General features: G+C 36.7%; 1 protein-coding gene across 20 annotated transcripts in view; it reads right to left on the bottom strand.

Annotated features, from left to right (window-relative positions):
• Window positions 1–1,438: 1,438 nt before the first annotated feature.
• The window catches only part of PTPRD (protein tyrosine phosphatase receptor type D), a 467,045-nt gene continuing 445,245 nt past the window's right edge, over window positions 1,439–23,238 (bottom strand). For all 20 annotated transcript variants that reach the window (XM_039877795.1, XM_039878308.1, XM_039878028.1 and 17 more), the window contains 7 exons: window positions 15,850–16,135; window positions 15,244–15,422; window positions 14,499–14,625; window positions 13,175–13,300; window positions 9,966–10,120; window positions 6,941–7,076; window positions 1,439–5,075 (listed from right to left, as the gene is read on the bottom strand). In XM_039877795.1, the coding sequence (XP_039733729.1) occupies window positions 5,007–5,075; window positions 6,941–7,076; window positions 9,966–10,120; window positions 13,175–13,300; window positions 14,499–14,625; window positions 15,244–15,422; window positions 15,850–16,135 (1,078 nt within the window). In that variant the 3' untranslated portion in view covers window positions 1,439–5,006. The remainder of the gene's footprint in view (window positions 5,076–6,940; window positions 7,077–9,965; window positions 10,121–13,174; window positions 13,301–14,498; window positions 14,626–15,243; window positions 15,423–15,849; window positions 16,136–23,238) is intronic.

The raw sequence follows: 23,238 nt of genomic DNA, 5'->3' as shown, positions 1-23,238 counted from the left end.
ATCAGAATATCAGCTATGATTTACCTTGAACTTTTTGTCCTGTTTTTCTGGTTAAGAATTGTGTGCCTACGCAATCAATGGGGGTGATCAAATTTGCAAAATTAAAGGCCAGTTAGGTGGAGAGGTAGCAAAAGTGGGGAAAAGGAGTCTAACTGTCTATTCAGTGTCAGAATTTCCAAAGAAATGGCTGCATAATGGGATTGTTTCATTTTCTCATTATTTCTATGGCAACAACTAGTCATAACATTTCCAAACATACCTGTGCTTTTCCTTACCTTAACTCATTAGGTTGATATGCAGTCAGTAGCTTGTACCTCCACATTGCTATTTAGCAAGGAGACAGCCACCTTAAATCCTTCTTTTGACAGCTCAGTGAGCACATTCTCTCCTCCTATCCATACTGGTGTTCCTGAGATGACTACTTATCCCAAGTCAGGCCAGTGAGAGACACGAAGAATCCATTCTATTCTATGACATCTGTTTGTGCTGTTGAGTAAGTAAACTCTTCCACTTGCTTTGTTTGTGGTGTTGAGATCCCAGAGCTTCAAGGGAACACAAAGTTCGCTTAACGCTGACATTAAGAAGTAGAAACCATGATGAGAGACAGGAAGAGACCTAAATGCTGAAAATTGGGTATCCTACTCTTTTGGTACAATTCTATTTCCCAATCTTTTAACATGAGCCAATAAATACTTTTCTTTTTGTGTAATCCAAGTATAGACTTTCACTCACAATTGAGAGTTCTAACTTCATGCGTCCTCTACTTTCCTTTTTAGCACTTGTCGGAGTATTACTTTGTTATTTAATGCCAACCTCTCCTCCTAGGCTATAGTCTCCGCGCAAGCTGCATTTGTGTCTCATTTATTCACAACTGCATCCCCAATGCCTAGAACAGTTCTGACCCAATATTGGCACTTCATAATATCGACTGAATAAATAATCCAAACCAAGTATTTTCTTAGCCATGTTCCCAAAGAGTTTAAAAAACTAACATTATGGAGTTATTTTTATGTGCATGAGAGCTGTCGGTTGTTTCAAGATGATAATTATTTATATATATATATATATATATATATATATATATATATATAGTAATACAAATTCCTAATAAATCTAGATATATAGTGGAAGCCACAATTCTCCAGTTAGAATTCAAAGGCTGTCACACCTTCTGGGGTAAAACTGAATGAAACCCAAGACTCCAGCTTCCTTTTGCTCTCAGAACTAAAGGAGCTCATTGCTGCTTGCTTTACTTAATTGAAAGGCGCGCTTTGCATTCTGAGAGGGGCAGATAATTTTGCAGACAGGTGGCTTCCCTCAGCCAATAAGTAAAATTACTATTAGAACAAAGGTACCAACCAGATAACCAGAGAAAGGGGAACATATATGGTCAGTTCAAAACCAAAGGACTTGAGAGGACAAAAGCAAAGGCCAGGGCTGCATAACACTGACATTTTTATTAGAATTCATTTGTAACAAATGGAACTTGTGTCAGCAAAGAACTGATTTTCATACAGACTTCTTTCGCCACCAATGTAACGAAGTAAGAAAATAAAAAGCACGCCTTTCATTCTGTAAAACATTTACGCGTACTACTAATTAGAGGTAATTGTATTTTTTTTAACAAGCCATTTTACAAGTTATTTTTTTTTTTTAAGTTTTCAGTCTATGCATCCAAAACGAGAGCAAAGAACACAACCGTTATTATCTTTGTAGACACTCCAAGCTTGGATGGCAAAGCCACGTAACGGATGGATAGGATGGATCTGTAGCCTTCTGATCTCTGCTGGAGTATCAGGGCACCCATAAACCCAAAGGAAACCAAAACCCATAAAGGAAAAAGAAGGTAATTAAAAATAAAAAGGAGGGACTAAAACAAAGCTAAACCAAAAATAAACAGGAAAGAAAAAAAATCTGTACATTATTGCAGAATTTTTCCCCTTCCTGTTTCTACGTTGTGTTATTTACACACACACAAATGAAATTCTGAAGCAGTTTCTTACAGATGGGTTCAAGTAATAACATTATTGGGTGTAGAATCAATAGGGCAGTGCATAGTACAAAGGTATAGAAAGTGCAAAGTTCCCTAGAGGCCCTTCCCTCCCCTGGCTGTCCTCGCCGTTTTCTAACCATGCAAATAATTTTTAAAAAAGAGCTAAAATAAAGTTCTGTACAAATCACTTTTTATATATTTTGATTTTTTTACCATTGTAACTAATTACAAAATTATACATAACTACACGTACATAGGTAAATAATAGCACCGTACTGGTTATGATGATGAAAATAATTGGAAATTTGAGAGTTTATGGTAATGGTAGATAAAGATGTTTACCTGGGAAAATAAAACTAGAACGGTTTGTACAGAAAAGCACAGAGTGGAATGCACATCAATGACAGTAGGGAGTTAGTTCTCGGAATAGCTCCTGAACAGTAAGGTATCTGAAATAGTCTCCGCCTTGTACGTCTATGGTATGCATCCCATTCATTTTCTTCTTGTGGTTATTCTCCTCTTTCCCTCTGTCAAATGGGCAGTTTTTGCCTCAGAGAGAAACTGCTCATTGGACAATGGTTCAGGTGTGTATTACACCATCAGAATCTGCATGTCCAACAGGGCATGTCTGCATAATGCAATGTCCATCTAATGACCCCCTTTGTTTCACTAAATAAAAATTACAGTGCTGAGTAATCTGGCACTTGGATAAAGCTCCAAAAGATATAAACTTAAAGAAAACAACAGACCCACATAGTGCACATTCTTCTCTGGTTCTGATGTAGGTTAGAGTCTCATTCTGAGGTAGCCTTCTAGATGCATTTTTTTTTTTTTAGCATTATACATATTTTTTTCTTTTTTTTTTTCTTTTTACAAAAGTGCTCATATACGATGCTTGCAAGTGTTTGGTCTCTTGGATTTCATTCTGTTAGTGATGGGAAAATGCAGAAAACAAAAATCAGATGCCAGAACATCAATGGAGCTAAAATTAATTCGAAATATACCTATACCAAAACTCTTTAAGAGTTCCTTGGATATTTTGAGGGTTCTTTAAAATCGTGTAAGATATGGCAAACTCATGCCATCGTCCATGGCTTCCTATAGTAATTATGTTGTAAAATTTGGGGAGATATATATGTACAATGGAATATAGCAAATATATTCTGAAGTTTTAAATGTTTGGTTACTAAGTTTGGTGCAATTACTGAGTGTTGCAGAATAAATTTGGGACGGGATTATAAATAAAACAAATAGCTTTTCCTGATGTTGACAATTATGAATGGAAGAAGGGCCCTGATTATCCAAGTGCTTTGGGCTGGTACAATCCCTAACGTCCCCGACTTGGTTGGAAACTAGGAATGCATATTATTCAAAGAGTTTTCGTACATGTGGTAAACAGATAATGCTTTAATAGAAAGAGTAACATATACGAACAACTAGTGGAAATACGAACCAAAAGCTAAAAAGAAATGCTATTAAAATAGGCATCAATTATAAGGCACTCTAAATGCAGAACTAAAACCAAAAGAAAACAAAGTACAGCACTTTCCAGGAATGCTGTATGCCACAAAATGTTTGACTGAACAGAGTAACATGAATTTGGCTTTGCCCCTGTTACATATCATAAATGCAAATTTCATAGCACATACTATAGACAATATACGATTGAATACACTGTTTTTTAAACAACTTGATAGTTGATATATTACAACATTCTCCCCTCCTAAAGGGATATGCACTGACCTTTCCCACATGCACACCTCTTAGATATTTAATAATTTTTTATTGCACTAGAGTGTTAGAAATATTGAATTTGTTGGCAGCCTAACAAAATGGTATTTGTGAATATGATTAGATGGGTGGGGTGACATTGGGTAGGAAATTAGGGGGTGAGGTTTGACAATCACTGATGTGCATTCCTCATTTCCCTTAAAAAATTAAATTTTCGTGATATTAAGAAATACCAACATGTCATAAAATAAATTGAAAAAGATGTTTACAATAGCTTGTCTACCTTAAAAATACTAAATCATGGAAGAACTGAATGATAGCTATATCTATCATTTCATGTGACACACTGTCTATATATATACATAGACACCCCTATAAAATATGGATATATATGTATATATGTTAGCAGCAACTTTATACTTTGCGCCTCCCTGTTGATTCCAAAAAAAGAAAGTTCTCTTTGATTATGTGAAAAGAACGGGTACTTTCTTATCGACCAAAACCAAACAGAAATGTAAATAGTAATATCTGAAGAGACCAATACTGTAGATCGAGTATTGCACAAAAATGTGCAAATTTTCAAATTATTTGATATTTCTACAGTAAAATATTACAGATAACAGTTCTACAGCTTAAAAAAACCTACAATTTAAAAATAAAAAATGAAGAGTTATGTAACCTTTTTTAAAATCCACTTTATCGAATGATACATTTTGTTAAAAAAAAGTTTGCACAGTTAAAAATGAAGCACAGGTCAGCAGTATTTTTACAATACTAAAAAATTAAATTGAAGACTTTCTTTTTTAAACATTCCCCCCACTTTTCCCCTAAAATGTTATTATGAGCAATATGGTGGGAAGGGGTAATGTCGAAGCAGAGTTCATTTTACCGTGAGAAGGAAGCCACACCAGCAAACAGCTCGCACTAAACTGCAACACTCTATTTCCTCCTCGCACCTAGAAAGCAATCCTGAACAAGATGGTGGTTCTTTGCTGTGATTTCTTCTTCCCTTTATTTTGAATCCTTGAGGTATCCATCAATAAAATCCTCAGGTACCTCATCAGTCAGGATTCTCTTTATTATTTTTCGGATTAGATTATTAAACTGAGTTCTTGGTCCACCCGGAAGAGTTTGTTTTTAGTTTGTTTTGTGTATAATAGTCCCACTAAGTGGTTGTTACCTAGAAGTTATGAAGGACTTCTCAAGTGCCCTGTATGGCTCAGAAGAGACTCCATGGATATTGAAGGGCCTGTAGTAAAAATCCAAAATGGGTCAGGGGTTTCTACGTTGCATAGTGATCAAAGCTGCCCAGGTACTCAAGTGCGGCTCGGTAGCAGAACTGATACTGATCCTGCAGGAGACAGAGCATGGTGAGAAAGAGGAGATTTTAACAGAATGAAAATCAGTATTAGAAACAAAGTTGCTTTTTGATGGGGACAAAAATCACTACTTCCATCAATCAATTCAATCCGATGGCCAGTCGGTTTTACTGAGCAAAGAACGACCAGCCACATGGGGTGTTTATTAACTTCACCAATCAATTTGACCAGAAATAGTCTCCTAATTCCAAGTAGTGAAAATTCAAGTGAACATTATCTTCCAGACAAATGTGAACCATTCTCCAAGGTGTATCAAACAATCACCACCGTGAATATGGGAACTCCTCATATGTCACAGTCATCTCTTACAATTATTGGCTCATTTGTGATAACTAATTCTCGGCGTATTTAAGAGAAGCTGATGCAGACACACACTGTCCTGAGGAAATTCTAGATTCATTTTATCTTCTGAGTTACTACCGACAGAATTTAAATTTAAAAAAAAAAAAAATCTTATTAGACAGCAGACTTTGCTGCCTACAATCAGAATTACTGACATCGTTTCTGATGTTCTTATATAAGCGAGGAAGGCAGCCAAAAGGTAACTGGTGAGGAACACTAGGCACACAAAGCCATTTTGCACAGCGTGCTGGACATTAAGATTTCAACCCCTGAAAATGGCAACACAAGATTGGCTGCCCACATAAGAATGCCTGTGCCGTTTGGCCTAATTCAGTATGATTGCTAGTTGTCTGTTCTAAAAAGGCCCACTCTAAAATAAAACGGTGTGAAATGTGTCCTTTTTCAGACAGAGGAGAACATGGTCATATTGGAATAAGTCGGGGCATTGCTGGAGAGATGGAAAAATTATAATTTACAGATGAGAAGGGATGAGAAAAAGTAGGATTTTCCTCATAAGAGAAACTTATTTTCAGTAGCCAATGGGGCTGAAAGTAGATAGTTTCTATTTTGCTTAAATGTGCATTTTTCTACAATAAAAATGGTAATGCAAAATAAATGGAGTTTGCTTTTCTATCTTGTCACAGTAAGTTGCTTGGCTAAATGTTAAGGCTTTTTAAACGTCCAATTTCCCTCTGTCACCCCCAACACCCATTAAGTTTGTCAAGCTGACACAATGTTTTGAGTATTGCAAGCCAAATGCTTGCACTATTTTGAAATCAAAGTCTGAAAGATACTGTGAGTGATAAATTTAGGAACACATAAATTATACAACTTGGTTGCCTTTTGAAAAACAAACACAATCTATCACTCATATTATCCTTAGAAATAAATAGTCAATAGGCCAGACTGGCTAAATCATGAGCACATTCTGAGAAATATGAGAATTTCCATATTAAGTATTGGAATAGAAAATAGGGGGCTAATTTTTCTAGGGTTTATCCAGGATCAAAATATTTTAAAAGGCCATTATTAAGAAGTGAAATACAGAGCAGCTGATATCTAACACTTAGGTATACAGAAAGAGAATGGAGAAGTAAAACAAACTGAGGGTCTGCTGCATATCAGGCATTGTGCTTTTTATATACATTTATGTATACATATGTGTAATATACATAAATGTGAATATAATGAATTAGATAAGATTGCCATTTTCATAGGCCAACAATGGTTAAATAGTGACAATTTAACATGGTTCAACCCAATATATTTCACATAACTCCCCCCAAAACTCTAAGACATTGACACTGTCACTCCCATTTAAAGAGGGAAAAAACAAGGTTCAAAAATTTCAAACAATTTGATGCTTCTCCCACAATATTTTCCTGTGTTTTGCCTCTGGTTTTGAGAGTCTCTGGTCTCTAATTGGTCCTGGCTAATAAAACCTGTTATTTGGCTCTTGAGATGTGACAAACTAAGTCATGGAGATTTTTCTCACCTCTGTCTGTACCATGGCTGGTCGTTGTGTTCTTAACATTTTGACGGTCTGGAAGATATCTACAACTCCTTCATATCTCATTCTTTCTAAAACAATGCTTAGTGTTATGAAGACTCCAGTTCTTCCAACGCCCGCACTGTCACAGAAACAAAGGCAACAGTTTTGGATGAGACGCTCAGTCTTGGCTACATTTGCTTGGAAGTGGATGGATATATGTTTACCAGCTTTCATACCACATCAAGTTCTTCCACAGCAACATTCAGGAAAATGTGGTGTCAGATTTACAATTACTCGGGATAACATGTCATGCTAACATGTGAGAATGAAAGTGAAGTAATTAGAAATAAGTCTTATCAAATAAAATGTCTTTTCACCTGGGATCATATGCCATTTTGGAGTAATCAAGAAACATAAATATTGTAAAATAAATATATAAAAGGAACAGTAAATATAGATTTATATTCTTCATGCAGATCCTGAAATTGTAGACCTTGCCTCCTTCATATTTTTAAAGTATGAAATAATTTAGATAAGGTAAGATAAATTGAGCATCTTCAAGTATTCTAGTGTATTATTCACTTCTTGTAGTCACTTAAAATCTGTGCAGGATGCCCCATCATCTGGCATATACACTACTCAAATTTAGATAGTATTTTTGATATGAGGTTCTATAACAGAGTTTTTGATATGGCATCCTCATTCAGTCTTCAAGAAGGATCTCTGAATATCTTATATGTATGGACTGTGTAAATTATATATATATATATATATATATTTTCTATTTCTTGAAATATAACTTTAAACAGATTCTACAAGGGGTTTCTAACGTAAAAGAAAAAATATGGTTAAGAGCCAATGAACTATATACTTATCTACCATTTTTAGATGTTCAAGAGCTAAAACATCAGGATTCTTTTCACCACATTAACAAAGTTTTGAATCTTTCTCTGTTTTCTTTATTGTTTTAAGATAATTCCAGAATCTTCAGTGCAGCAAGAGAAGAAAATTAATTCATAGCTTTTGTGCTCTTAAGAAGTAGGAAAGCATCTGGAGGCTTAGGTAATGAGGAGAACAGTGAATAATCTGAAAAATCCCGACATTTTTGGATCCTAATTAAACGGCCTGTGTAACGCTTGGGTACAGGCTGTAGAAAATGGATGGATTCATTTACTTAGAATGTAGCTGACAGGCATATATAAATAGTGTGTCCCTTTATAAACTGGGTTTTCTGAAGACTCCAAACAGAAATGTTAACTAAGACTTTTTAAAAATCCATGGGCAGTCTTTGCGAAGTAGCTGAGGATGTCCAGGAGTAGTCAAGTCTCTCTGTTAGGATGGAGTGGATGACCTTGAAGCCCTCTTTTAACCTTGAAAATCTCTTAATCCTGAGAGACTGTGTTTTATGATCTTTTTGCTGAATGATCCAGGTACTCTAGAGTCTATTTTACTTTGATTTGATTGCTCAAATGTAACAAAAATAGAGAGTTTCTGGCTTTCTACTGGGTGCTTTCGAGAAAATAATAGACCTTGCCCTTATAACTTTGGCATTATTGACTTTACCTTGTTAGTTTAATAAGTTATAAACAAGTGGTATTTTTTAGGATAGTCCCAGATAAGAGAAAATAACTGGAAGTCTTTAAGATATATGTATACATACATATGATATATGAATAACATGCCATAATATTTATACTATAGGCATGTTTAAATCATTTTGTGATGACAAAAGCAATGAAAAGTCACACACATACACCTATATATACTTATAGGAATGTCTAAAGTTAAAAATATGGATTGAACATATTATTTTCCTTATAGTTTATATTGGAAAAGTTTGAATTAGCATTTGGGCAAATCATATGGAAAATTAAGGGGAATATTCAGGTAATTCAAGCTCCAAAAATATCCACTTTGTCTGAATATTTGAGTCCATGTGTCATTTCCTACATGCTCTTTGGTTGGAGCAAAGGATTTTGAATAGCACAAAGCAAATGTATAAATATAAATTCTCATATACAATATAATGCCTAGGAATCAGTGTGCTAGATAGGATCTCAGGAATCAGCTGAGAAAACTGAGGTCCAGAGAAAGTTCCCTAGTGTCAGACCATGAAGACCAAAGTGGGACTAGAATTCGAATATCTTGAATCCCAGGTCTATGATTGCTCCTATTTTGAGAACTGTCTCCCATGTCACTAAGAACTGGAGTTTGGGTGGGTCTTTTTTTTGGAAGTAAAATCATTTAATAAATTTTCTCAAGATTTTGACCATAAAGAGATTAGAACCTAAGACTTTAACAGTTGCTAGAATCTTAAAATATATATTTGTTTAACTAAAAATAGGTGAATTCCCTTTGCTGGAAGGTTTTTTGCTTTTTCCAAAAAGTACTAAATTTTTGATGAGTGTCCTTTCTGAACCATTTACTTGCCATTTCTATTAACTTCAATGACTTGAATTATAAAATGCTGTGGAAACTACTGGAAATAATTAACTGAAGGTGCTTTATTTTTGGATATAGCCACAATTTTCAAACAAACTGCGATTTTAACTGAGGTACTATTCTAATCACTTATTGACTGATAAGAATTAGTATTGTCATTAAAGCTTGATAACTATTTATGGTTTTCCCAAGAAGACAAACACAGGAGAAAGATACAGGAAGATAGTTATCAATGCAATGCTATGAAAGCAAAACAAGTAATAAATGATTAACTGAACAAATTATCACTAGGGGATGTCCCAACAATTTTTGTTAAGGTAAAATAGGCAAGGGAAAAACAGTCTGATTCTTTGTTACAAGAGGTAAAATTTGGAGATGAAAATCTTCCTTGGGTTGTTTTCACTTTATGGAAAGAAATGAGTCCTTGCTTTTAGATTTTACAATACATTTCTGAAAATAAAATTTCAACTACGCAGATTTACACTAGAAGCTTGTAGTGACAGTGAATACACAATAATACACATTTTTAGAGTTATCACCACCCTAATCACAAGTGGAAACTCAACATTCCTGATTCTTAACTCACCTGCAATGGACTGAAATGGGTCCATCTTGGCCAAACTGCTCTTTTGTTTTATGGACTTGGCCAATGAAGTCAATAAATCCTTCTCCAGACTTTGGCACTCCTTGCTCTGGCCAGTCAGTGAACTGGAACTGCCTCACTGTTCGGGACTGACCGTCCTTTAGGCAGAAAGCCGCATACCCAGCCACAAAGAAGGACGCCAGGAGGATTCAGCCAGTGCACAGACCATAAGGGCAAGCATGGTGTTTTTTTTTTTTTTCCAAAAAGACAAAAGGGAAGAAAAAGTTAAAAAGATATTTAACTAGAAATCTAGTTACATTTGTGTCTGTTTTATCTTCTATGAACACTAAGTTCACATATATTTAGATTACAAATCTGTTTACTCTCACAATATCCATTTACAAACTTTATTAGTAAAGAGCCATGTAGTTCTCACATTAGTAAAAGCTTCTGAGACCCAAAATTTGCCTTCAAAAGCAAAAATCTCAGAATCCAATAACCTCTTAATATTGAAAGGAGAATCTAGGCGTGTCATCCAGACCAGAGATTTTGCTATTGACACAATAACTTTGCATGTGGCATACTTGCTTATTTCTACCATTGACAAATGATAAATAGTGACAGTGAAAAGATCTGACAGAAATTAGGTAGCTGCTGTTAACCTAGATGGACACATGTCAGAGAGGTATACAATTCCCAGACATGGCAGGGGACACAGCGCTACCATGTGACTGACTATGCTGTTGAGTAGGAAGTGAGGCATCGGCAGGTAGATCAAAGAGCTTCCTAGCAAATAAATGCTCTATTCTGAAAAAGGACTCTTCCTGGCGGACTACAGGAATTAAGCTTTCTATGGGGGTTTTAACACAAACTGAAAGGCAGAAAGAAAATAAGTTAGAGGCAAGAGGAATCTTTATTTTCTACAGTGATTAGGCAAAATTGCTCTGATTCTTAAAATATAAATAGTTTGAAAAGACAATAAGGCATTTCTGATCCATTCTGGAATTTTACAGTGTTTTTAGAAGCACTACAGAAGCAGAAGGGGACCCTCTGTTTACAGAAGCAAGAACAACAGTTATGCCCATCACCTTTCTCTCCAGAATCAGAGAAAAGAAGGAGAGGGAGAGGAGAGAGAGGGAGGGAAAGAGAGGGAGAGAGAGAACCTAAATTACAAGCTTAGGGGGACTGGTCCCATTTGAAGAGGCTCTGCTCCCAGTAAAGATTTCAACCTGTTCCTCCCTTCTATTTTTGTATCTCCTCTTTCTCCATTAAAGTTCTTTTGGACATAAATGTGCATGTTCCCAAGATTCTGGGTAAGCAGACAGATTCATCTTTCTCATGCAGTCGTACAGAAAAGAGGGGATGGCTTAACTCAAGATATCAACCAGTCTGATGTTTTCCACAGGAACCGGGCATATTCCTGACTGGTATCATTTGGGGATGGAGATAAAACAAGAACATTACATCAACTTTAGGAGAACACTGATGACTACGCCAAATCGTGCTTGGGCCCGTAACGAACTTGGTTACCAAGTTCCCTTCCTATGCTTTTCAAACCTTTTCTGAAACCTCTGGCTTCCCTTCCTATGCTTTTCAAACCTTTTCTGAAAACAGAAAAGGTTTGAAAAGCATAGGAAGGGAAGCCAGAGGCTAGGTAATGCAGATTTGTCCTCCTCTGGATGTCCTGGGGATGTCATTTCTGACCATCGTTGCTTTTAATAGCAAGAAGAGGTCATGTGCACAAACCCTTACTATGTGGAGGAGAGACCACCTGACTCCATTTACAAGTTACATGTTCAATAATACTGTATTGTGAAGTGCCAATTGCTTCCAAAACTGGGAAGTAGAGATTAGAAACACACTAAGAGCACAAACAGCAAATGTTATGGCAGCTAGGAAAATTATACAACCACAGAGAGCCTTTAAAAAACAAACACATGAATGAGTTTCTAGTTCAATGTTTCTTCTGCATTTTGTGATCAGATTTAATCTGGGCAAGTGAGGGATGGTAAAGAAGGTATCTGCCATTTGCAGAGCTTGGCTCTTACTCTTTATCATCAGAAATAATTGGTGAGTTTGCTTGGAATGCACTTAATATTTTTACTCGTGTAACTTGCCTCAAATTTTAAAAAAGCATAAATTTTTTTTTTTTTAAACAATGGGATGGGTCACCAAGGCATGCTTACTTGGGCAACTCAAAAATGAGACCTCAGAACTTAATTGCTGCTTTGAGTACAGTCACTTTCAGAGTAGTTGAGACTTTAGACTTTGTGGCATTAACAGGTCTGTCACCTGGGCCAACTAGCCTGCTAACCAATTTCTCTTTCACTTTAGGTCGACAGCCAGGGCCCGGCTTTGGGGATTAGCAGACAATCTCTAAACATGAGTGTTGGTTGAAAAAGCCACTTTCCAGAAAAAACAATGGATCAAGTAAATAGCTGTACACCGGAGTTTTACTCAACCCACCACTGTGACAGTTCTAAAAACAAAGCAGGGCTTTGGACTGACCCTTTCTCTCCTCAGATGTGTTTGTAATCATGGATTGAAAGTGGCTAAAGGCAAAGATATTAAAGTTTATGCATAGAACATCTTACATCAGAGCTGAACCTTGGACTCAGCTATCTAGACAAGAAATGTAGAATGAAAATTAGCCAACAAGGGTCGTGGGTGGACAGCTCTCATGGACTGACACATTAGCACACCGAGGAATAAACCATGCCAACAATCAAATTAGAATGTGCAAAGCTTGTCAGATTCTTCTAAAAAATGCCATTTGCTCTGCAGTTTTAAAATCATACCAAATTAACCTCCAAGCCCACATGACCTAAAGGGCTTTGCAAGACAACAACATATTTACAGCCTCAAGTAATAAATAAGCCAAAAAAGTTCCAAAGAGAAAGAGCTGAGAAGGTGAATGTAAGCACAGCCAACCAATCAGTACAATTCTTCCCAGCACATATACTCACCAAGTGCATCCCCAAAGTTAGGCTGCCAGATGTTACATTTGAAAGGAAGCCAAGCCTGGGTTTGTGAGAACACTTGCCAGACAGAGGAAGTTTCTCATACATTAAAAAAAAAAAAAAAAAAAATCTCCAGGATGGGTGATTTCTTTTTGTTTTGAGAATATGGTCACTGGCAAATATTTCTCCCGAACGTGCACTTTAGACTACTTTTCAGCTAACAGTTGAGAGCATAAAAGTGTGCCAACTTACCCTAGCATCTGTGACCTTGAATTCTCTTAGGATATATTGTGGCATGTTGTACTCAGCCATGGGATCTACAACAAAGTACTGGTATCTTGCAGATCGTTCTGCTGGCCAGTATTGGTGACATTTCTCCTAAAAGGAGAGAAGATTAATATCAAACCATACAAAATGTAAATAAAATATTACCTATCAACTATGTATGTATTTCTTTCTCTCATTAATAAAATTTCAAAATTCAAGGCCATTCCAATTGCATGTGACTCATTTTCTCTTTGAAACCATTAAGTTTCCCAAGGATAAGAAAGTCATGTGGTTCAATACTTGCCTATGGTCTCAAGCACAGTACTTGGCATATATTAGGTGCTAATACACATCCACTGAATTGAATACTTCAATGGGGTAAGCATCTTCATACCTACGAGTTATCCAAATAATTACATCAGTCCTTGGACATAATGCTGACCATGTCAATCATGCACTGTATTGCCTTAGCAGACTTACGCCCTGTGGTTCAGAATGAAGAGAACCATCAAGTGTGAATGCGGAAAGAAACCCTTGAACTGATCTGGTCCAAACTTCCTTATCAGCTGAGGAAACTGGAGCCCAGGCCATTTTAATGACTTGGCTAAGTCTTGCAGAGTCAATGACCAAATCAGAATAGTCAAGTTATTGTCCTAGTTTTTTCTTTCCCTCTTCTCTGTGGGCCCTAAAAATTGGATTTTTAGATGCATTTCTACCATTTAATTTATACCAAAAAAAAAAAAAAAGATAGAAAATATCTCAAGCAAATATAGCAAAGTGCTTGCATCTACTGAATTTAAGTGATGTCTTTACGAGTCTCTAATACTATTTTTTTTAGAATAATCATTTAAAAAAAATAGATCTGAGTTTACCTTAGAAAAGCAATGTAACTTCCCCACACTTAATTCAATGGGGGTAGAAGATGGGCAAGTAAGAATCTGCCTCAAAGATGAAAGGAAGTCAAATGCCATCATACAGAGAAATGATGGCACATTTGCTCATGAAACTCCAGCTTGTCCAGAGCAAAAGAAAATAAGAATATGCTGAGAGTCAGGATATAAGTCAAACAGGGGCATCTGCTTACTTATTTATCTCTATGACTGTATTTCACTGAGGTCTATCTTTCTTCAAGGCATAATGAAAGAACTTGTTGAGGCTTTGTAAGTTAAAAATATCAACCCAGAGTAATGATTGGCCCAGAAAGTTTCTGGAGTACTCTGCATTTCAAAGAAATGACGCTGGCACTTGAGTTATTAAAATACAGTCATCATTTCTCCATGAAGTGAATGTCTTATGAGGAGACACTCACTCTGCCCATCTCACGCAGCTTGGTGAGCATCACAACGATGGTGGAATTGTGTTCCCAGAGCATCCGCCAGAAGTCTTCGGTGGTCTCTGCCAAGGGCCCCTGGGTAGCAATGTAGGCTTTCTGTTGTCTAAATGACAGAGAATGAAAACTGTGTGTTAAAACAATCAGAGAACATGCAAAAGTTCACACTTGCTGTATAAATATCACACCTGGTAAAGAAGAAAACATATTAATGAAATTGCATTAAATCCCTGTTAAGACTGTGTAATCAAATAAGAATATGTAATACAGTTTGTAGACTTTGCAAAAGAAATTGTTTTGTTGATATTATGATGTATGTTTTTATCTTTATCATTTAAATTTTAGCGCAATGCTAATAGCTCAGTTTCATGTGTCATACAAATTGCTTAAACACTTAGTTGTGTGGCTTCATTTGGTAGAAAGGACTCTTACACAAACTTAAATTTATGAAATATGCTTCTTTATGAAAACAGCTTCTTTATTAACTCTGTCCATGTCCAAATGGCTTCTGAAAGAAGAGAGCAGAAGGCCAGATTAAAAACTCCATTACTGCTCCTTCTTACTCCTATCCAAAATAATAATAATAAAAATTACCAAGGGACTGAATGCTGACCTATGCAGGAAAAAAAATGCTTTGAATTGAGATGAAGTTCATCCCAGCTATAAAACTAGGGCACATGCAAATATCAAAGCTTTAGACTATCAGGGGAACAACAGTATATACCTGTATCCATCAATAAAACTGGCATTGATGTAATCAGATCCTTCTACTCCTCGGATAGGCTGCAGACATACCCTTGTGGATTCATATGGCATAATATTAACAAGGCGATTTTTGAATTTATTACATGGAAGATTGGCACTGATGAATCTTGAGGTGTGAGCTTTAGAGCTGGCTAGACGCTGTTAAATAGAAAAAAGGAAAAACCCGACAAAGATAATTTTAGCCTATGGTGTGAATGCAATGTGCCCAAGATTTCCTCTTTAGATATAATGCATTTGTTTAAAGCAAATGACTCTTCAAACTGCACTACTTTTCACTTCTACCCAGTGGACTCCACATAGCCTATTGAGGTTTTAAATATTATGTTCTGAGAGTATGAGCCCTCAGTTTAAATTAGGGTACAAAAAAGCTCAAGATATTATTAGGAGGCAGAGCATAGAAAAGAGGAAGAGGAAGAAAGTCTTTTATAGTCAGACACCTGAGGAGAAGGTCAAGTGAATCTTGTTAACTGCAAAAATTTGAAAGGTTAAGAAAGTGAAGCCACTACTCAAAGACAATCTCAGAATGACTCGCTCCTGAATTACCACATCACATCCAATACCATACCTTAAATTCGAGCTCCATTCCTGTGACATTCTCTCCTGTTTCTATTTGTGTCAGCTTCTGAATGTAGGCATACAAGTTTCTAGCTGGCACTTCGGTATTTCCACAAGTCACTGCTTCTAACAATGCATCATGGATAAAGATGTATTGGTCTTCTGTTTGAACCATGTAATTCCTCTGGGCTCTCATTAAAGTTACATGGCCATAAATATCTACAGTTTTTTCATGCTTTATTCTTTCTAACATGGCATCTATTACAATGAAACAACCAGTCCGGCCAACTCCCGCACTACAAAGAAAACAAAGAGAAAAAAAGTCCCAATAAATCAGGAAACCAACACATAAAATTATTTTCAATATTCTTATTAAGGAGGTTTTGTCATTAATTCTACTCAAATGGCTATTGTGATAGCTTTGTAGCACTCTAAAGTCAAAAGTATTATCAAGTCACCACAACCAGGTGTCAAAATACCAAATAAAAGTAGTTTGGTTTCAAAATGTAAAAATATCAGACTCATAATTGCTATGCTCCTTGATCACATAACACAAAGTAGGTATCATTTTGAAACTGCTATGAAAACAAAAACATTTAGGCTGTTTATAATAGAAGATATTTAAAAAATTGGTAAAGATCTAACTCAGCTATATCTTTTTGCAAGCCATCTCAGCCTATTTTAATTTAAATAACAAAAAAACCTAGTAAATCACTCAACTTGAAATATTTCATATTCTAAAACTCAGCAAGGAACTTGTAAAATCAACCTAGTGGGAAGTATGTAATTAAAATATTAAAATGATGTTGCACACTAAATATAGTGCAGGGTATTCTCAACGGAAAGAAATTTCTAATAAAAAGAAATCACTAGAGAGTGTGGGTGTGTTCCTAGTTTTTACTCCCTTTTCTTCCAGAGTTAAGTATATTTTGAAATTCCAGGGGAAATCCAAGTATTCTCTGCGGGAAAATAAAAGACTCAATCTTTGTTACTGAAGAAGCTCTGAGGCATCTTTTAAACTCCATTACATCTGGACTCCTGGGTCATTTTCCAGTTGGTGGAAACCGATTCAAAGAAGAAGCGAGAGAGTCAACAAAGCACAAAGACACGACATGCTGTCCCAAAGAGACAATCTAACTGACTGAATGGGACCACAGAGTCAGGCAGCTGAACCATGCCTCGAGTGTTGAAAAAAATATTAACAAAATGACACATGTGTGTTCTTAAATCTCAAGGTAAGCCTTGTCTGTCTCTTATTTTATCAAACTCTTTAGGTTGAGTCCATTTATGTGTCAAGTATATTGAATCCAAAATGTTTTTCTCCTCCTGGTCATGGATGTCTACCTGACTGGGAAACATGTAATCAACAGGAATAGGTATTAGACACCAAGCAACAGCCTCCTTCATTTGCTACATGCCACGTTTTCTGTCTCTATACATCTATCTATGTGTTCATTTATTTGTCTATCTGTTCATTTCTTTTTTCAATGAACAATAAAGTACTCTGCTAAGTAACATTGGAGATACAACGTTAAAGATGACTTAGATCCTAAAGAGCTCAGAACTTATCAATTAAGATGAGTATTTTATAAAACTATTTATAATACACATACACAAAAAAAGGTGTGTTGGCTCTGTGAATGATGTGGAATTTGAACCAAGATTTAAAGTACAGAAAGGATGGGGAATTGAGGAGGCTGGAACTGCAAAACAGAAAGAATGGCTTTTGTAAATCATGCTGTGGGCTCTGAGAGCTATGTGTGAAACTTTCATTGGCCTACTGAGGCACTTGCGCAAGGAATGTACCAGAACTCAAAATGAAGGAGTTTAATGAGCATACGGTGCCCGACGGTGCCCAATTCAACTTAAATGATGGCTACAAGGTGGCAGTGAGTATTTTGTAACAAGTAATACCTTTATTTAACTCCTGAGCAGCATAGGTCAAATCCAGTTTCCACTCAGGAGCCCTGTTGTTTGTAGACTAGGTTAAGTGGGAATATGATCTAACCACTATTTAAAAATTGCTTATATCTTTTTATGTCCTGACAGACACACAAAAAAATGACCTTCATTATCTAGTCAGAGAGCCTCTGGATGCTGATTCTAAGACTCCATTCAAGGTTTCAACTACAAAGTGACTTAGCATTGAGATGTAATGCAAAAGACTTCTGGGACACAGAGTCTTAGAAATGATAGCACATTTCTTAGCACAAAACAGAATAGATGCACTGAGAAGCACGAAGTTCCATTTTATTTAGCTTGTTCTACTACATAAACCTGTGAAATGGCAAGTTTTCCCTGACACTCCCCACCCTCCCACTCGCAGACCCATAGGCAGGATTAATCACCTTATGTCCCAGATCCCCTGGTGTCTTAAATACCACTCCATTACAGTCCTAGTCGCAACGTATTATTAGTTAGTCTGGTAGGGCCATCATCCATAAAAAATAGAGCATCTCTCGAGAGTAGGAACTGCATTTTCTGTTATCTTTGTGTGCCCTGCACCAAGTGTGCAGTCAGTGTTCAAGAGTGTTTATAAAATAAGTGAATGGATGAGTGATTGGCATAGGAGGCCTTATATAATGAGCAGCCAATCCAGATTTGGTAAGCCTACTGAAGAAGCAGGACTCTCCATTCAGTGAAAGAAGTCCTCCATTTGACATATGATCAAAACTATGCAGAGAATACCCAAAGACTGCTCCACAAAGTGTTTTATAGGGAACAGAGCAATACCAAAATGCTCTGAGTTATCTCTGTGTCTTGATCTCTTGATATGCCATCACGTCACAATGAAAAGAAACTCAGCAAGACTTAACCTGGACAAGGGAGGTAGCCCCATGTTTGGCAGGTCCTAAGACCACAAGTAATACATATTTTTTTCTTTTTCTCTTGTCTTTCTAAATTGGCTTCATCCTAATTGTGCATTACTCTTAACTGGATACGACCTCATGGAAACCACTCTGTAAAGCCTTATAACTGAGCCCTGTATGCCTCAATTCTAGATAATAGCAGGGATGTTTTCTTGAAATATGCATTGGGAACCGTTCCAAATTCTGGATGATGCATGGTTCTATATTCTGGCAGACAGATACCACAGAACTTTGCAAAATTGGTAGGAATAACTCCTGCGCCAAACAATATCAACATCTTCATGGTGGTAATGAGAGAGAAAAAAAAATCAAATATTTGCCTGAGTCTAAATTATGAATTGTAGGAAGAAAAAAAAGAAGTTATGATTTGTGAAAAACCCATTTCTTTTCTCCCCCAAACACAAACTGCTCAATCTTGGTGTTCGTATGGAAGGTAGGGAAGGAGCTGACCCATGAACTGATGTGTTACCTCTTCTCTAAGATGCAGAGTCCTTGCGGGTTTTAAATGTTAGAATTCTCTCTTAGCTTGAAGCAAGACCAGGAAGTTCAAGATCTTTTTCCCAAATACTAGTGGCTGGGTGTCCTTGAGAGTCACTTAACCTTTTCCCTGTTTTCCTGTTTTTCTTAAATCATAATAGTGATAATTAAGTCCAGTTAATTATCTAGTAGGTCTTAATGCCAAATTACACACACACACACACACACATACACATTTTGCAAACATAAAGAAGGTGGCAGTTACTTTGTAGATATAGACTCCAACCTCTGAAGCTGACCAGGAACTTGTTAAGTGGGAATATTATGATAGAATCACTGCTGGATAATTTAGGATTAGGCTTTCAAAATCTTGCTTTAATCTATACCCTCAAGCTTTTTTCCCTTTTCTCCCCTTATTTCCAATAATATCTTGAGTTGGAGGAACTTTCTGCTTTCCCATATATTATTATGGTAAATAAGATGACAGTAAAGTGCCTTCCTACCACAGGGTTTGGTGCTTGGGAGGAATTCAACAGATATGTCAGTTTCCTTTTCCCATTTGTGATCCATAGTATTTAGGAATGCCCCTTAAGTACTACTAATGGTAAATGGCCAAACAAGGAGTCAAATGCAGGTTTCTGAGAAGTTAAACTTTAGCACCACATTTCTCAGCAACATCATTGCTTTACACTGCTTTCTGCCACTTGCGTCAGTAACGACGGCCAAATACGTTGAATTTTCTGGTGGCTCACCCCTCAATAACATTCCTTTAGAAATGTTTCACTATTCTTAATACGGGTTCCTTGAAAAGCATTTCTTCCTTGGTTTCCATGACATCAACTGAAGGAGTATGGGAAACATCAGATAACCCCCTTGAAATTGATGGAAGGAAGGGAAGAGATTTCACAGTGATCTCAAACACAAAATAACCTGAAACACGTAGCACATAAAATTAGCCAAAAAGAATTGTGACTCAGGCAATGGTTCCACTGACACCATGACAAGGTAGAACTTCAATTAAGTTGGAAATCAAAATCAAGTATGAACTCTTCAGTGTCAACTTTAGAAATCTACTCGCACCCCTTTTAGACTGTACCTCAGTAACGTTTTCCCTCCCATTTGATCCCTGTTCTGAATATCCTCCCGTCTCTCTGGATATTTCCGTCTGTATCTCTTTCTCTAATTTACATACTCTACCGGCACCCAAAATGTAGATAATGTCCCCAAAGTTCTGTCCTCCTTTCTCTCATTCCCCTTCCTGGTTCAGCAATAATCTTCAAATGACTGATTCCTAAAGTGATAGCCCCTTCCTTTGAGTACAAGTGGAGACCTCTATTTCAAACTGCCCTCAAAATTCTCTAGAAATAAACAGATTCCAAGATTAATTAGTATCGTATTTGCTCAGATCTGCTCTTTCCACTCTCACTCTTTCCTGGACATCCAGGTCTAAAATTTAAAAATCAACTTAGACTATTTTTGCCTCTTGCCCCGTACAATAATAAATTATAAATTTCTGCACATTCAACCTCTACAATTTTATTCGACTATCCATCAGTGATGTGCTGGAGCTGGAAAAAGCCAATTGTTAAATTCTCAGAAATTTTGAATAAATATGTTAAAAATAAAGAGAATACTTAAAACACATGCATCTGCATTATTTTACATTTATACTCTTGAGGTGAAAAAATATTACATAATGCTGCGCCACTGAGTACCTCTTTCCAGTTTTGCATTCGTAGCTTGAAATCAGCTACGTTGGGAATATTACCATCAAGAAAATTGGCGAATACTACCTCCCCCATCCCCTGGAGAGCCAGTTGTTACACTTCACCAGTATGGAGGGACTATCCTAATTCATCCATTCCCACCACCCAGGGACAGACAGGAAAGTGCTTACTGTTTTCTTCTATCCACATTTGCTATATACTCTTTCATAAGACTCTGCAGACAATTCTCCCGTAAATATTTACGGAGTGTCTACTGTATGCTAAGATGACAGAGAAGTGGTAAACAAAACAAACATGATCCTTTCTTCAGGGAGATTACAGTTTAGTGGGAGAATTACATACTAAATAATCATATGAATAAATATATAATCATAAATCTCAATAACTGCTGTGAAGTAAATGTGCAGGATGTTGGCCAAGCACCTTTGAGGAAATGTTATTTAAATCGATACCCGTTATGGACTGAATTATGTCCATAACTGTTACCCAATGTGACTATTCAGAGACAGGGTCTTTAAGGGAGGTAATTAAGGTTAAATGAAAGCATAATGGTGGAGGCCCAAACAAGTAGGGCTTTAGCAGAATAGAAAGACACACCAGAGATTTCTTTTCCGTGCACACACACACAGGTAAGTCCATGTGAGGACACAGCGAGAAAGTGGCCATCTTAAGACAAGAAGAACGGTCTCACTAGGAACCAACACTGCTGGCACCTTTATCTTGGACTTCTGGCCTCTGAACTGAGGGGAAAAATGTTTATTGCCGAAGGCACGCAGTTTGTGGTGCTGTGTTATGGCAGCTCTAGTAGACTAATACAATAGGTAGGGCAAGCGAGAGTTTACTGAGTAAGGAAGGGTGAAAAAGCTGTTGAGTAGAGAAAAGGACCCAAGGAAAGGTCCTGGAATGGAAAACAGATTAGCATATTTGACTAACTAAAAGCAGGCCAGGGTGGCTGAAAGGCAGTGAGGGGAAAAGGGAAATTCCACATATTTATTTTCCATTTTAAGCACTATTTATAACATTTTTATCAAACGTATAACCATATTAACAGCAATGATTTAAAACAACTTCATAGCTCTCAGGCAATACGTTTATTACAAGAGTCATGGCTTTCCCTCGGCTTCAGGCAAATTAACTCTATTATAAGCTGTCCCTGCTTTGGGCCTTTGCTTATGCAGGTCCTCCCTCCTCCTTATCATGTCTACCTGTTGATATCTACCTTCCTTCCAGATGCATCTCATGCGCTGCATCCATGATGAAGACTCTCCCCTTAGATTTTTCCTCTTTGGATCCCTATGACAATTTATAACTATCAGCAACTGCCTTATCTTATTTTTATTTTCTGTTTATTATGTTTATGCCAGTTGATGATCTCCTTGAGGGGAAGGACAACAGCTCACTTGTCTCTACTGTATTTTATAATTTCTCATGGCGATTTCCATGTCCGGGAAATCAAATGTGCTCAACTTGAGTTGTAAAATTAAGAAATTATATATGTTAATTCAAAACTACGAAGCCCTCTCCTGAATCAATGATATATACAGGAACATTCCCCAAAGCCCCCAGCATGAGAACATTTCTTTGATAGATGTTTACAAAGATAAAGGGAGTTCTTATAATTTTAAAAGATAGAAACAACCAGTGCTTACGCTTTACTCCAGTTGCTTAGAAATAACAAACCTCAGGCACTACTTTTTTTCTTAAGAAATTGAACGATGAAAATTCAGAGCTTCTAAAAGTATGCCAGCCTACTCTAGTTTGAATTTCCAAGTTCCCATAGCAGCACATATTTTACTTCCTTCTCCAATTTCCTCTATTTTTCACCCATCAGTATCCGAGTGCAGTGCACCTCTCAAAATGAAGGATTGTAGTTCTAAAAGCAAATGCATCTTTCTTTGATCCTGAAAAATTCAGCTCCCTGTAGCAGCGATAATGACGGAACCCTATTTAGTGCTGTTTGTTTTTCATCATTTCAACAGCCTTCAACCTGAAACATGATAAGAACAGCAAAACTGATAAACCACCCTTATTTTTATCTGTTTTCTGTCGGAGTAGTTGCCAAGCACAGAGACAGATTTTTCTAAATATCTTAAAAAAAAAAAAAAAATTACATAACCCTGTGGCAGGCTGAGGCCAGCACAGCTCAGAACATTTATTATGTTACAGAAAATTCCAGCAAAAAAGGGAAGAGGACAGCACTTTATATCAAGCCTAGTATTAGGTCGGTCTCTGTTACCCCTGAAGTAAAATCAACTGTCTAAGTTATCTTCCAATAAGGACAATAATTCAACTAGGGCAAACCAAATTATTGACAAACTTTGCCTT

Source organism: Pteropus medius, unplaced genomic scaffold, assembly GCF_902729225.1.
Source record: "Pteropus medius unplaced genomic scaffold, Ma_sr-lr_union100, whole genome shotgun sequence".
NCBI classification, from domain to species: Eukaryota; Metazoa; Chordata; class Mammalia; order Chiroptera; family Pteropodidae; genus Pteropus; species Pteropus medius.
The sequence above is the reverse complement of the archived record's forward strand: the minus strand, read 5'-3'. Positions and strand labels throughout refer to the sequence as shown.